We start from the raw sequence: 15325 nt of genomic DNA, 5'->3' as shown, positions 1-15325 counted from the left end.
TTCAAAACTAAAAACCCTTGTCCAACCTTCGAAACAATATGCAAGTATGTATACGACCCGTATATAATATACGTCCCGCATACATATAAAAACAAAAAAAACATTCAACTCATTAAATTCTGTGCATGAACATTCTATACGACCCGTATAAGTATATACCGCCCGTATACAAAAAGGGATGTGAAAATAAGATTATAAGGGTGTGGAAATAGAAGACCCCTTAAATAAAATTCAAAAAAGCACAACAACATTCAAAATAGATGCTCTGCATAACCTTCTTAATGTAGTCAAAGTTCATTCGTGACATTCAAAAGACACAATTTTTAACCAAAAAAGATGTTGCATAACTTTATTTTAATTCAGACATGATGCAATTTTCTGAAGAAATACGAGCCTTCATTATAGATTCATAAAACCGACAAAAATCCAAAGGGTTTTTTTTCCTAATGACGAACATGTTTAAACAGAAACCCTAACTGATAAGGCATCAAACAACTGGAAAGATTAAATGATAATGTCTTAACACAAAAATGCCAACCGATTAGGGCATCAAAGAACTCCGAAAATTAAGGTTAAAAAAACACTCATCAATCTCCGCTCGTTAACTTCAGTCAAGAACCCCCACAATACCTTCACAGTCGTCGGGTACTTACACTTGAACATAAAACACCACAAAACCACCGGCACTCAGATTCAAAGGTACTAGGGATCTGGGGATTTTCAAGCTGTGGAGCATTGGGGATCTGAACTTTTACAGATCTAATTCGACTGGTGGAGTTATTTGTAATGGTGGAAACGAAGGACGCAAGAGGTGGTTATGGGTCTATTGGTGAAGCTGGTGATGGTGTCGTGACAGATTTGGGGGTTTGCTTTCAATTCTGAAACTCTCTCAGTCTTGTCACACCCCAACCGATGGCGGAATTATCGGGGCATGACACTGAGCGAAACAGATTGTCCAGAAGTTTCCATAACAACCATCATCACTATTTAGTTTAAATAATACGTCCCATACCGTATCCCAAATAATAAAACAAGTTATTACAGATAAACATCTAGTCAAATGTTCTCTTCCGACAACTCAGATTCAAATAAAATATAAATATTGTTCAAATGCTTCTAGAGACTCGGTCTGACAAGATCTACAGACAACTATGCTCTAGACGCTTATTCCTAGCTCGCATTCCTAGCAGATAAGCATCCTAATTGCCTGTCACATACGTTAAAATAAGTCAATACATATAATGTAAAGGTGAGCATACAAGTTTGATATTAGCATAATAGAGTTCGAATAGTTTACGCATAACCAGCACGTACACAGAGGAAAACGAAGCATGTTAATTATCGACATGGATCTATCGATACCAATGACTGCGGGTTGACTGTCCGAGAGAGTTCGCAATACATGATTACCACCGTAATCCATGCAAGTAATTGTCCTTAACAACCCCCGTGTGAACGGGTGCTGAGTCCAAACTATAGTACTACGTCGTTAAGGCAGGTAGACAGCATTCCACGTGTAAACATAACAACAAGCATTCATTTAGTCACGTAATACATGCGGTAACGGTTAGTGTTCAAATAATTGAGTACTGTGTTCGATTGTGATTTGAAATAAGTAACGTATGTAACACCCAAAAGTGCTAAAAGCAAAAAGGGATCGAGTATACTCACAGCGATTGATTGATGGATTGAAGGGAGCGCTTGAGAGTAGGGTTAGCCTGAATAGTTCGATAGCATAATGATGAGTAACGCGTTAATCGGAAACAAGTGATGGAGGGTCGGACAGCCTGGTCGATCAGACGGTAGGTCCGATCAGACGGCTTGACCGTTCGGTTAACCAGTCCGTTCGGACAGCCTGCCCGATCGGTCGGTACGCCGATCGGTTGGCTGTTCGAGTGGATTGTTTCTTCCTTTGAGAAGGATGTGTTTGTGTATGATGGTTTGTGCTTTTGAGGTTTTCGTTGTAGTATTTGAGAACATTGAAGTGTTCTTACCTTTCAGGTCGATCGATCGAACGGTCGATCGATCGGTCGTTCGATCAGTCGGCTTAACCGATCGGTTAGACACTTCAGTAGTCAGTCCTCAGCAGGATGTCACCTGATCGGACAGCATGTTCGATCGGGTGGCATTCCAATACGTCGAACGAGTTGAAAATCGATTAAGTATTGAAGCATAGTATTTCATGATCCGAAGAGTAATGCTTACCAATCAGTCGTTCGATCCGACATTACTTCGTTCAATACCATACTTCATGAAATTGTCAAAACGTGGGACCATATGCTAGCCGATCGGCTGGCCTGGTCGATCGGCTGACCTGTCCAATCGGTTGGGCTGTCCGTTCGAACAGCCTAACCGTTCGGTCAGCATCCTGACCTGGTCGGCCTGTTCGTCTAACACTTGGCTGTTTTGATTTCTTGACGTTATATTGAGGTAGTTTGTCAACGAGCTGAACCATGGAACCTTTGTTCTTACTGGTATCCCCTGCTCGGACAGGAATCACCCAAGTCCGGCCGGTGAACTGTTCGGAACGATAGTTTGATGTTTAACCTGAAGTCGGTGAACCTCGTAGATAGGATCTGAATCTTGAACCACGCAACCTTTAGAATGATCGGTGAGTTGGCTCAAGCTCCGTTTCTACCGGTTTGAAGGCATTGAGTGTAAAAGAGTTGAAAGAAAGTTGGAATTCCTTCTTTCAATCCTTTACACCGTGTAAATGTTCAGATCTGTGATAGATCTTAGTTTGTTTATGTGGAAATCGGTTAGATTCAAGCTATTCATGGTGGAATGAGGCCAAAACATGATGTTCTTCAAGAACACCATGATGACATCATCCTAGAATGCTTGAATCTTGATGATTTCACGGTTAAAAGTTAAGATTTGAAAGACAGAAAGGTGTAGGAGTGTGTATTGATCAAGAAAGTATAAGATTTAGGATGAAAACTTACCGAAATCGGAAGAAATCTGAGAAAAGAAGGGGAGCACGAGCTGGTCGGTCAGAGAGTTTCCAGAAGTGGAAAGGATGATAATGACAGGCCTATTTATAGGCTTCCAAAAGGGGAAAGGGCTGGCCGATCGGCCAGGCATCCCGATCGGACAGCCTGCTCGATCGGACAGTCCGTCCGATCGGCTGGGCTATTCGATCGGCTGACAGCCTGATCGATCAACAGCCTGGTTTGAACGCTCGATGCGACGATTTCTGACATTTCGATTTCGATTGAAGATGATACGAATACGATAGATTTTCCTATTCAAATTACTTTTAGTCCCAATCACTGAATCTAACATACAATCATCTATATCTCGCGTAATCATTTTTCCACCAATTGTCACAACTTGATTTCGATTGAGTTCGATTGATTTTCGAGTTTCGATTCGATTGATTCGATTGATCACCACACAATACATAAAGTAAACATGCACAAGTAACACATAAGGCACACACACACGTATAATAACAACCAAGGTTCGCGCAGTTCGAGTTTCGAGTCCGATGATGATTCGATTGGTTTGATTACTGATTAGTTAACTTTATCGCATTGTTACTTCCTACCATTCAAAGTCGTAAATCGGTTCGCGTCGGTAAACGTTCGATTACTTCGATTTCTCTGATTAACAACACTTACTCCACATAATACAATAAAAGATAAAATAGACTAATTACAGTCAAAGAAGTCAAAGTTGACTTGGACTTTGACTTTGACATTCGAAAACACGGGGTGTTACAAGTCTCCTCTCCATATCGATCTATTGTAACCGTTTTTCTCCAACAACAACACACCACAACCCCGCCCTTCTCACTCCTGAAACTCTTTCTATCTCCTCTCCACATAGATCTATTGTTTTCGTTTGAAAACACAACCGCCACATAATAGATATAAGGTTTAGAGATTTGGGGGTTTGCTTTCGATTCGTAGGGACTGCTGGTGGTGGGGGTGAATGGGTATTTATATTTGTTTTATAAGTTTTAAAATGTATTTTCTTTTTCTATTAAATACTTTAAATTATTAGGTAAAATGACTAAACTAGCCTTATATGATCAGACTTAACTGAAAATTTTAATTAGATTAGCGCTAAAGGACCTAGAGTGTGATGCGTTTTTCAAATAAAGGATTGTGAGTGTAATTATTGAAGTTAAATGTTATTCATTGCAATCTGATACAAACATAAAGGACGAAAAGTGTAATTTACCCCAAAATCAATTTAAAATCTATAGAAAAAATATTAGAGAAATTGACCTGTAATAGTCTCACCTAGACCTTATTGGCCATTAATAATCCCACCTCAGAATATTCCCCCCACCAGTCCCACCTTTCATCTATTTTTCCTCCAATGGTCTCTCGTTAAAAAAAACGTAACGGAGTTAAGCTTTTTTCCAAATTACAAACAGATTTTTTAGGGCTTTTGATTAGAACGACGATACGAGTCCATTGATGTAAAACTTGCCTCGAAACGGTGCTACAAACGATGAAAACGGCGCTTCAATTCGGGTGTTTAAATTTCCAATTAACCAAAATCAAGTCACTTGGAGCATCATTTCGAAGTAAGTTTTACATCAATGGACTCGTATCATCATTCTGATCAAAAGGCCTAAAAAATCTGTTTGTAATTTGGAAAAAAAGCTTAACTCCGTAAAGTTTTTTTAACGAGGGACCGTTGTAGGAAAAATATGTGAAAGGTGATACTGGTGAGGGAAATATTCTAAGATGGGATTATTAATGGTCAATAAAGTCTATGTGGAATTATTACATGCCAATTCCCCAAAATATTAGACTTCATACTCTAATGACTAATCATTATGACATATTAGTTCAAACATTATTCATCCTAAAAATAAAACAATTAGTCATCCTAAAAATAAAACAAGTTAAAATATAACCATACAAATATGAAATGAGTATTATAAAAATGTTTAACCGATTGGTCCAACCCTATATCGACTCTTAGCATATGAACCGATCTGATTTTCAAAACATTCATAATAAGCGAGGGAAACCAAAAACTATAAAAAATTAACCTCTAGATATTCAACTTTCGATACGTGTTAATTCAAGAATCAAACTGATACAGGTGATATAACTCAAGAAGTTGGGTCGAGCTTGAACTTATCCAACTACGAGCTTGGCTTAATTAACTTAAGAGCGCTAGAGCTTAATTAATTGATTTTGAGCTGTGTGTTCAAAGTTGAAGATTAGCTAATGAACAAATGTTCAAGCTCCACTCTTTATTATTTATTCACATATATGATAGAGTTAAATGCTTGGTTGGTCCTTGTGGTATGCGAAAATTGCAGACTTGATCCTAATGGTTTATTAATTACAGAGTTGGTCCTAATAGTTGTACTTTTTGCACTCGGTTGGTCCTTATCACTAACCTCTGTTAAATTTATCAGTTAAATGTATGTGAAATGACTAGATTACCCTTGAGGAATTAAACTAAATAAAACTATCTTCCTCCTCCTCTCTCCCACCCTCACAAAAACCCTACCACTACACCTGCAACTAACACCACCGTCGCCCCTTCTGCTTTAGCCGCCGATAACCAGCGAACCAGCCACAACCACTACCCTTCGAAACCAACGTCGCAGACATCAGAATATATCAACACTCGTAAACCGTCGTCACCAGTTCAAATTAGTGAAATCACTCAACATTTTCCATCGAATTCTACAAGATGAATGAAAATCGTCTGTACGGATCAACAAGAACGAAGCGCAAGGATCGAGAACCATCATTTCCGCCGACGAAACGGCCACCGTCACCACCTCCTCCGCACGTGCGACGGTGAATACATCCAGAACTGTGAAACTTGCAACAGGGATGAATATTTAAGGAAAAAAATTGAACTTCGTTTGTATTCCGTTGTTGATTGTGGCGGATCTGATCTTCTAGTTCTAGTTTGTTGATGTTGTTTTGGTGAATTTGTTGAATGACCTATATGCTAAGCAAAGTTGATCTACAGATTAAATGCCTAATTTACGTTTCATTGTTCGGATATTTAACTGTGGTAAACCCTAGATATTGGATCATAAAGTTTAGATATTATGTTAAAACACGTTTTACTTACTTCAGTTAAACAATTGCTGAAATATGTGGTTTAAGCTGAGCATAACCGGATGAAATTTGATGCTTCGTGTGGTATACCATCTTTGATTGTGAGGGATGCGATCTTATAACTCTAATTTGTTGATGATGTTTTAAAATCGTTTATCTGCAAAAAAAATTGATGATTGTTGTACTGTGTTTATTTCAGGCTGTGCAATTTTTTTAATTGTTAGAGGGCAATTTAGTCATTTAACATCAACTTAACTAAGAAATTTAATAAAGGTTAGTGGTAAGGACCACTCGAGTGCAAAAGTTACAACTATTAGGATCAATTCTGTAATTAGTGAACCATTAGGATCAAGTCTGCAATTTTCGCAAACCACAGGGACCAACCAAGCATTTAACTCTATATGATATATATAATTGTTTGTCCAAGATTTTTTTTGAACGGTGAATTTCTTTTTTAGTGACCCAATGTCACACCGTCTAATCGGCGGCTCCAGCCAAGTCTGCTCAGACTTACGTTGTCTTAACCGGGCCTGCGCTGGGTTGCCTAGACTTGGTTACGGCGTTCAGCTGGAAACCGTATTGCCTCCACACGAGTTGCCTCGCTGAAGTAACAGTCGGATGAAAACCGGGGTGTGGCTCAGGATCGAACCCCCCTCGGTGGGTTTGTCACCATCATTCCCAATATCCACCCTAATATGACACAAGTGGGAATTGAACTTAAGTCTCCTTTAAAAAAACCCAAGTCTCCTACCACTAGACGGATTTTATGTCCAAGATTGACCGACTCATTTATTAATAAACATATATTTAAGCAAGGCTAGATTCGCATTTACACCCCTAATTAATATCATTTAACGGGTATCAAAATAATTCAACAATGGGCAGCTACATTGGTACCACGGTTCATAAATCATAACTGGATTATATATATTTATTTCTTTTTCTAACTATATATATTCACCATGACTTTATTACTGGCTTATTATTTATTCCAAAATTTCATTTCATTGTTAGCGTGCATATTATTTTTTTAAAACCAACAACACACAAAGAATTGAATATTTTTTATTTTATTCTTATCGTGTCTTGGTTTTATATATAAAAAGCCTACGTTATAATAAAAGTATAGGTAATCCTAAAAAAGCAGAACATTTAATAATGAACATAGAGATTTAATATTTGACACGATATGTTTATGAATTGAGTAATAATGTGCATCATATAGATTGAATTTACAGAAAAGTGAACATATGCGATCATCAAATTAATTTATTATGAATGTGTTGTTGTTTTTCTCTATTTGAACAAGAGCTCGTGGAGGGAGATAAAATACTACATTTCATTTTGCACTTTTTAGAAGTTACATGTTTACAAAGATTTCGGATCTATTTTGCACTTTTTTTACACACACACACACTGACAGAATACACATATATATAGATAAAGGGTAGTTTTTACAAAGGGTGAGATACATGGTTTGAAGGGATTATGTAAGAATTATAAAGATCTTAGAGTATCAGTATCAATAACCATATTGAGCAATCAATTTTTTTAAGTGAAATGTTAGTATTGAAAAAAATAAAATAAAAACCATCATCAACCAAGTAATTTAAAAAAAAAAAAACTTTTTTTATTAATAGGTTATTATTGTAAGAATAAAAAATATTTACGTATATTGACGAGTTACGTGTATACAACTCACGATGTGTGCGTGTGAGGTTTAATGGTGAAACCTTAAAAATGGAAAATCAGGGAACCATGCATTTAACATTTTAAATAAATCATAAAAATGAATTTAACATGTAAACATTTTTTTTTAAATCGAAGCTTTTAGTAGAAGTCATTCTGATATAAAAATTTACCTTTTTAACTGTTTATAAGATTTTTTTTAGTTCTTTATTTTTTTATTAAAAATGTCAATATCATCAATTCGAACGTGAAAAGGATTTGGAGGGGTGAAGATAGAATAATCTACCACAAGTTTTTTCTATGTTTTGAAAATGATAATAACTTTTTATATGATAATATTTTATAAAATTACACTAAAAATCAAGGATTTTTTTATTTAAGTTTGGCCTACTATACTTTTCTTATTTTAATAAAATCAACTTATTATTTTTTTTGATTTGTGGTGCATATAATGTGTGTATTATTAGCATAGCTTGCATAATTATTATATATCTTGCGTAATTATTTACATATTGTCTGATTATTACGGGCATATAATCTCTCGCCACACTCCGCATGTCACATGCTCGTTGATGCAGCTAATCTTTAAAACCTCTTATATAACCTTGTGTTGGTTAATTTGATGCAAATAATCTGTAAAACCTCTTATATAACCTTGTGTTGGTTAATTTTTACATCAAAACTAAGTCATTAAAAGCTACAAAAATTCATTTTTAGTTTTACTCTCAGCATCAACATTAATGTTGTTTATAATGTTTCTCCTATCACACCTATTGCTTGTGTAATGATTTTCATATCCATTATACATGGTGGCCGAAATAAAATTTTAATTTGAAGTAGTAAAATTAGGAAAACTAGTTTTTGGGTGTTAATTTTAGTATTAGAAATCTATGTATGAGAAACCAATTAAAACTAAATTGTTTTGTTAAAAAAATCAACCACCATGAAAATAACCAGTAAAAAATCAAATTCAATTAATGTGTTTCCTTCTTTGATTTTCAGTCTAAAATCACCATATATATTCACCTTCCCTAAGTAAAAATAAAATAAAAAAATACAGGCTTAGAAAAGACAAGTCATTAGAAACTAATACAGAAAATTAACTAAAAATCAAATCAATATAAAAAAATAGTGGTAATGACACTAAATGTATCGTATTTGACACCTTCGTATCAAACTAAAAAAATTCCTATATTAATAAGCCAAAATTTTTAATTTATCATGTTTATATATGTGATCTAAACCTCACTAATACCGCCAAAATTTTTAATTTATCAGGTGGGGCCTGCGTGGGCTCATTCTATACGCACCCCCCACCCTTCCTGATTACACCCCCCCTTGTGAGAGGGAAACTGTCGGTCCCACGCAGGCCCCACCTGTAAGTATGTGAGAGGAGGGGGGTGAAAAAAGTAAATAGGGGGGTGTAGAAAGTAGTACCCTTTTGCTATTAAGTGTTTATGTGGCTTAGCATGCAGAATGTTTATTTGTTACTTATTATATGCAAGGGTTTGGCCCCTCGTCTAGTCTGTCTACCTAATGTTTATATTTCGAGTAAACTTCCATTTTAGTCCCTGAGGTTTGGTCACTTTTGCCATTTTAATCCAAAACTCAAACCTTTTGTATCTGGGTCCCTGTGGTTTCTGTTTTATTGCCATTTTGGTCCAAAAATAAAATAAGGTCATATTTGTCTTATACAATCCTGCAATTTTGTCATTTTCCTCAGTGGCAAATCAGGTTATATTTGTCTTATAATATGGTATTTATTTATAAAAAGAAATGATCATTTTGCCCCTGCGAAAAAAAGACAAAATAACAGGATTTTATAAGACAAATATGACCTGATTTCATTTTTGGACCAAAATGGCAATAAAACTGAAACCACAGGGACCCAGATGCAAAAAGTTTGAGTTTTGAACTAAAGTGACAAAAATGACCAAATCACAGGGACCAAAATGGCATTTTACTCTTATATTTAATAACACAAACAACAAACTCATTTTTTTCTTCTAGAACTCAAAAGGAATTGCCAATTTTGTTCAATAATTCAAACTCAAAGCTACTTCCATGAATGTCTAGATGTTTTTATTCCTTTATTGTTGGTTGATGAACTGTATGCATGGAACCGATTGCCTGTTTATTAGTTGAGTTGGACATGACAAGAGTGGCGATTTTCATCATGACTTAAAATACACCACAAACATATATACGGCTTGTTTGTTAATTTAGTTGTCATGTCTAACTAAATTAACAAACAAGTCGTGTAGGATTAACCTAACATGTTTAAGTCGTTTAATTAAATATGTCGACCTGCTAACCCATATAATTAAACATGCCGCTAGCAAACCAAGTTTGACACATATAACCTATGTTTTACAACCCATCAACTGATTAACACGTTTATTACTACATGCCATCTTGTTTGACACATTTAAATAAATATATTCAATAGGTTGTGTCTCTGTTACAAAATTTTAAGTATGTGGGAGTTAGAGAACAACAAGTAAAGATATTGTAAAGGATTTCAACATATAATTTAGAGTTAAATGCCATTTTAGTCTTTGTGGTTTGAGTCATTTTGTCAATTTAGTCTAAATTTTTCATTTTTTGCATGTGGGTCCAAAAAGATTTCATCGTTGTCATTTAAGTCCACTGGGTTAATTCATCTATTTTTTCTGTTAACGAGAAGAACAATTTGGTCATTTTATATGTAATTCTGTTAACTAGGAGGGCAACTCGGCCATATAAAATGACCGAATTGCCCTTCTCGTTAACAGAAAAAATGGATAAAATTAATCCAGTGGACTAAAATGGCAACGATGAAACCTTTTTGGACCCTCAGACAAAAAATGAAATATTTATTAACTGGTAAAATAGCCCAAACCATAGAGACTAAAATGACAATCAACTCTATAATTTAACATAGGGTGAGATTAATATGCTTATAACACCTTATGTCAGTAAAAATAAAAATAGAGTGATTAAATATACTCGGTAAAAAACAAAAATAGAGTAATGATGTTCTTGATTTAGTAGAGAGGAGTACATTGAATATTTAAAAAACATAGGAATTAAGATGTATTTACGAGTAAAGTATACGGATGGTTCATGTGGTTAACTAAAATTTTGGATTTGGTTACTATGTTTTCAAAAGTACACGGATGGTTCCTATGGTTTGCACTTTGGAACACATTTAGTCCCCAGCTAACAAATCTAAAGGTTTCAGCATGTCTAACTTAGGGACTAATTGCATTACAAAGTACAATTATAGGGACCATCCATGTACTTTTAGCAAAAGTTTGGGACTAAATGCGTTACATAGTGCAAACCACATGGACCATCCGTATACTTTTAAAAAGCTAGAGACCAAATACAAAATTTTGTTGAACCACATAACCAGCCGTATACTATACTCTATATTTAACACAACCCTTTGCTATATTGTTTCAATTTTTATCCCAAATTACAAAACTACCAAACACACCCTTAGAAAATGAAAAGGTGCCAATCACTGACCCTAAAGTCATACAATTTTAACTCTTTTTTTTTTGTTACATAAAATAACCACTAAAGTCATACGATGTTATGTTCTTGAAAAATGATTACGACGAAAATCATATCCAAGTTACGACGAAAATTCTATCCAAGGTTTAAAAGTCATCACAACTTCTGTGACGTGGCAATCCCACGTTAGTCATAAAATCATTCTTCATGATGAGGTAAGAAGTTTTTATTTGACCCACCACTACATATATTTTTGTTTTTTTGAAAGTATACTTCTACCACTACATATTTAGTTACTAGTTAGTATATGTTGCATAGTATATGTGTTGATTTTGATATATCCCACGGTATATTATATTTCCTCGTTTCTAAAATGATATTCCGTAAAATATAGATAGTTTGAATTTAATATACAGTTATATAGTTTTAGATATGTATGATTATGGATAAACTAAAAAACTAATAAAAATATTTAAAATATAAATTCGAAGATAACCTTAAAAGAGAAAGAAGATTATTTAATTTAGAAAGAGAGAGGGAATGTAACTAGTTGAGTTAAGTCCGAGTTTATCTAAACTAGAGCTTGACTAGTTTAATACAAGAGAATTCGAAATTAAATTGTTTTAAGATCTATTTCTAAAGCTTGAAATCTGTTTATGTATAGTTTTTCAAGCTTGCGCCCGATTTGGCTTTAGCTTGTATATCTTTTATTAACTGTTTTAACTAAATATATTTATAAGGGGAATTGGCCTGTAATAATCCCATCTAGACCTTATTGGCCATTAATAATCACACCTCAGAATATTCCCCCACCAGTCTCACCTTTCACCTATTTTTCCTACAATGGTCCCCCGTTAAAAAAACTTAACGGGGTTAAGTTTTTTTCCAAATTACAAACAGAATTTTTAGGGCTTTTGATCAGAACGACGATACGAGTCCATTGATGTAAAACTTGTCTCGAAACGATGCTCCAAGTGACTTGATTTTGGTTAATTGGAAATTTAAACACCCGAATTGAAGCGTCGTTTTCATCTTTTGGAGCACCGTTTTGAGGCAAGTTTTATATCAACGGACTCGTATCGTCGTTCTAATCAAAACCCTAAAAATTTGTTTGTAATTTGGAAAAAACTTAACTCCGTTAAGTTTTTTTACGGGGGACTACTGTAGGAAAAATATGTGAAAGGTGGGACTGGTGGGGGGAATATTCTGAGATGGGATTATTAATGGCCAATAAGGTCTAGGTGAGATTATTACAAGCCAATTTCCCTATTTATAATTGTATAACAAAATACAATGTTTTTTTAGTTTTTATTATATATAAATACTGTAAGTGTTATGTAGTTATTATATATTTGTTATACTAAAAGGAATAACTGTATGTATAAATAAGAGGCTCTAGTAATCATTTGTGTATGAACATATTTAATCTTAATCAGTTTAAGCTTTTAACTAGTATAAACCAATCTGACTAACTTAGAATGTATAAGACCCATTTATATTCGTTGGAGAAGTGAATATTCATCATTCATGCTTATATAACTTTTTTTAGACCGCGAATTTCTTTAGTAATGATGAATAATGTTGAATAAGTGTTGAACCAGTAAGAGGGGTAAGAGATTCTGAGCTAGTAAGTGTTGTTTGGTTAATTATAAACCTTTGACTGACTATGTATAATAACTATTTTACCCTTCTGAACTATGTTGTGTTGAATAATATTATTTGTTTGGTAATGATGAATAATTATAAAAGAAAAATTTTAAAAAAAAAACATTTTTTTGCAATCGGGTCAGAACTGGGGCTGTATGTTGCACAAAATCTTGATGTAGGTATCTTCTTTGCAAATTGAGCAATGTAAATTCCGAATTCTAATAACACAAATAAATAAACACGTACTATATTCCTTCATGCAAAAAATATCCATTTCGTGTACAAATGTACTTTCCTTTTATAAATCACGACAAATAAAAGGAGGTTATTTAAAAAAAGTTTCTTTATTATTTAAATACCAAAATAACATAAATTAATCCAGTCACCTTTAATTTGTATATAATCCCTTTCTTCCTCTCATATTTTCTTCAAACCAGTCTAACTCTCTCTCACTAACTCTCTCTCTCTCTCTCTAGAAATGGACAACTTTGGTGCTGTGTTTCCCTACAACTCATCATCTCCAACTTCACAAACTGATGTTTCATCACATCTATCCCTGGATTTAATGCATGATTACACTCATGCTACTACTTATAGTAACAACGATGATTACGAACAGGTGGAAGGCGATCGTAATCTCGGTTCAACAGGAAAACGGTCGAATTGTGGTTCGGATGAAGTGGCCTTGGATTCGGCATCCGGTTCGGGTTTGGTTAATGGTAAGAAAAGTCATAAGAAGGTTAGAAAGCCTAAGTGTGCATTTCAGACCAGAAGTCAAGTTGATATTCTTGATGATGGTTATAGATGGAGAAAATATGGTCAAAAAGCTGTGAAGAATAACAAATTCCCCAGGTTTTATTTTTTTTTCATCAATTTTTGTTTATATATTCACTTATTTTAGGTATTTAAATTTTGAAACAATCATGATTTAAATTAACACATATTTTTCAATGTTTTAAGGGTGTGTTCATTTTTCAAACAGATTAAAAAAATCAAAACTTTATTAGAATTGAAATGAATTTTTATTACAAACATGAATTCAATTTTCGAATTTTCAAATCGGGTTAGCATCTGAATCTGCTTGAATATAATTGGAGATTTTTTATTTTAGATTGGATCCTACTCAAATATCCGAATTCGAGATACGTGTGTATATATATATACACTTTAATATTTTTACTTATATATCATATATGTGTAGGTTATATATTTTTTCTCATAATTCATTTATCCGAATCAATATAAATTTGAATCAGTTTTTTGAGTTATAAAACGAATTCAGATCGTCAGTGACGAATTCGGGAACTGTTTTTAGGGGGTTCTTTTGGTAGAATTTCACTAATTTTTTTTTCAAGTCATACAAGGTTTCTACTATTTTTTTCCATTTTCTCCAAACTGAACCCCAAAAAACCCCCTGCATCCGCCCCTGCAGATAGTATTCACTTTATAAAACATTAAAATTCAAATAACCTCAAAAACAATTCAATAAACACCCCTAAATCTTTCTGAAACCAAGTCATATGTTAGATGATTTATTATTATCATTAATATTATTGTTATTAACTTATTATTAAGATTGTGTATGAAATTCAATATAGGAGCTATTATCGTTGTACATACGAAGGATGTAACGTGAAGAAGCAAGTTCAAAGGTTATCGAAAGACGAGGAAGTTGTCGAGACGACTTACGAAGGAACACATACACACCCAATCGAGAAACCGAACGATAACTTTGAGCATATTTTGACTCAAATGCAAATCTATTCGACTTGCTAGCTAAAATAGGGAAACTAAATAATACCTAAAAGGGTTGCTAATTAGATGACAATTAAGCTTTTATTCTTGTAATGCTTTATGTTTGTTTAAGTTGCTTAAATTTATATCTTTATTTATTTAATTTAAAAGTATCATTTTAATCAGCTAAAACCAATCAATCATCATGAAATTTTGATTTGCCCTAATTTAAAACTAGTTCTTTTTATGCATTGAATTTCAAGTTAGATGTATTGTATATATGCTTTCCTCTTTGATAAACCAAGGAGGAGTTGTTTTACATTTATTTATGAATGATTGTGACAGGAAAATCTGCCAAAATACAAAAGTATGTTAGTTTAGTCAGACTAAGTAGACGCATATGAAAAACTGCAATTATATATATTCAAATTGGTTTTGAAGATGAGTTTTTTAAATATGTGATCGTGGTCTAGTCCTCACTCAAGATAGTCCAATAACATTATAATTTCTCTATTTTTAGCCGCAACTAATTATGTGTCACATCTCTTTTAAGTCTGTTTTTATTGTCACAAGTTTAATAAATTATTAGAAATGTAACATTATAAAGATAATGAATTATGGATATGTATTTAATTTCTATGATATAATCCGTTTTTTACCCGTAATCCAACCGTTTATATTACTATGATTGTCTTTGGCATCTT

The 15325-nt window shown here is 33.8% G+C and overlaps 1 protein-coding gene across 1 annotated transcript; it reads left to right on the top strand.

Moving 5' to 3' along the window:
• Positions 1 to 13312: 13312 nt before the first annotated feature.
• Positions 13313 to 14806, top strand: LOC110894274 (probable WRKY transcription factor 75). The gene is made up of 2 exons (XM_022141478.2): positions 13313 to 13739; positions 14486 to 14806. Exons 1-2 carry the CDS (start codon positions 13366 to 13368, stop codon positions 14661 to 14663), a joined length of 552 nt encoding a protein of 183 aa, XP_021997170.1. The 5' UTR covers positions 13313 to 13365; the 3' UTR covers positions 14664 to 14806.
• The last annotated feature ends 519 nt before the right edge of the window (positions 14807 to 15325 follow it).

The sequence above is a fragment of the Helianthus annuus genome, chromosome 12, assembly GCF_002127325.2.
Source record: "Helianthus annuus cultivar XRQ/B chromosome 12, HanXRQr2.0-SUNRISE, whole genome shotgun sequence".
In the NCBI taxonomy this organism is placed as follows: Eukaryota; Viridiplantae; Streptophyta; class Magnoliopsida; order Asterales; family Asteraceae; genus Helianthus; species Helianthus annuus.
The sequence above is the reverse complement of the archived record's forward strand: the minus strand, read 5'-3'. Positions and strand labels throughout refer to the sequence as shown.

Coding starts and splice junctions, on each gene's coding strand:
- LOC110894274 (XM_022141478.2), top strand. CDS start 13,366: ATGGACAACTTTGGTGCTGTGTTTCCCTACAACTCATCATCTCCAACT. Junction 13,740..14,485: donor AAGAATAACAAATTCCCCAG/GTTTTATTTTTT, acceptor AATTCAATATAG/GAGCTATTATCGTTGTACAT.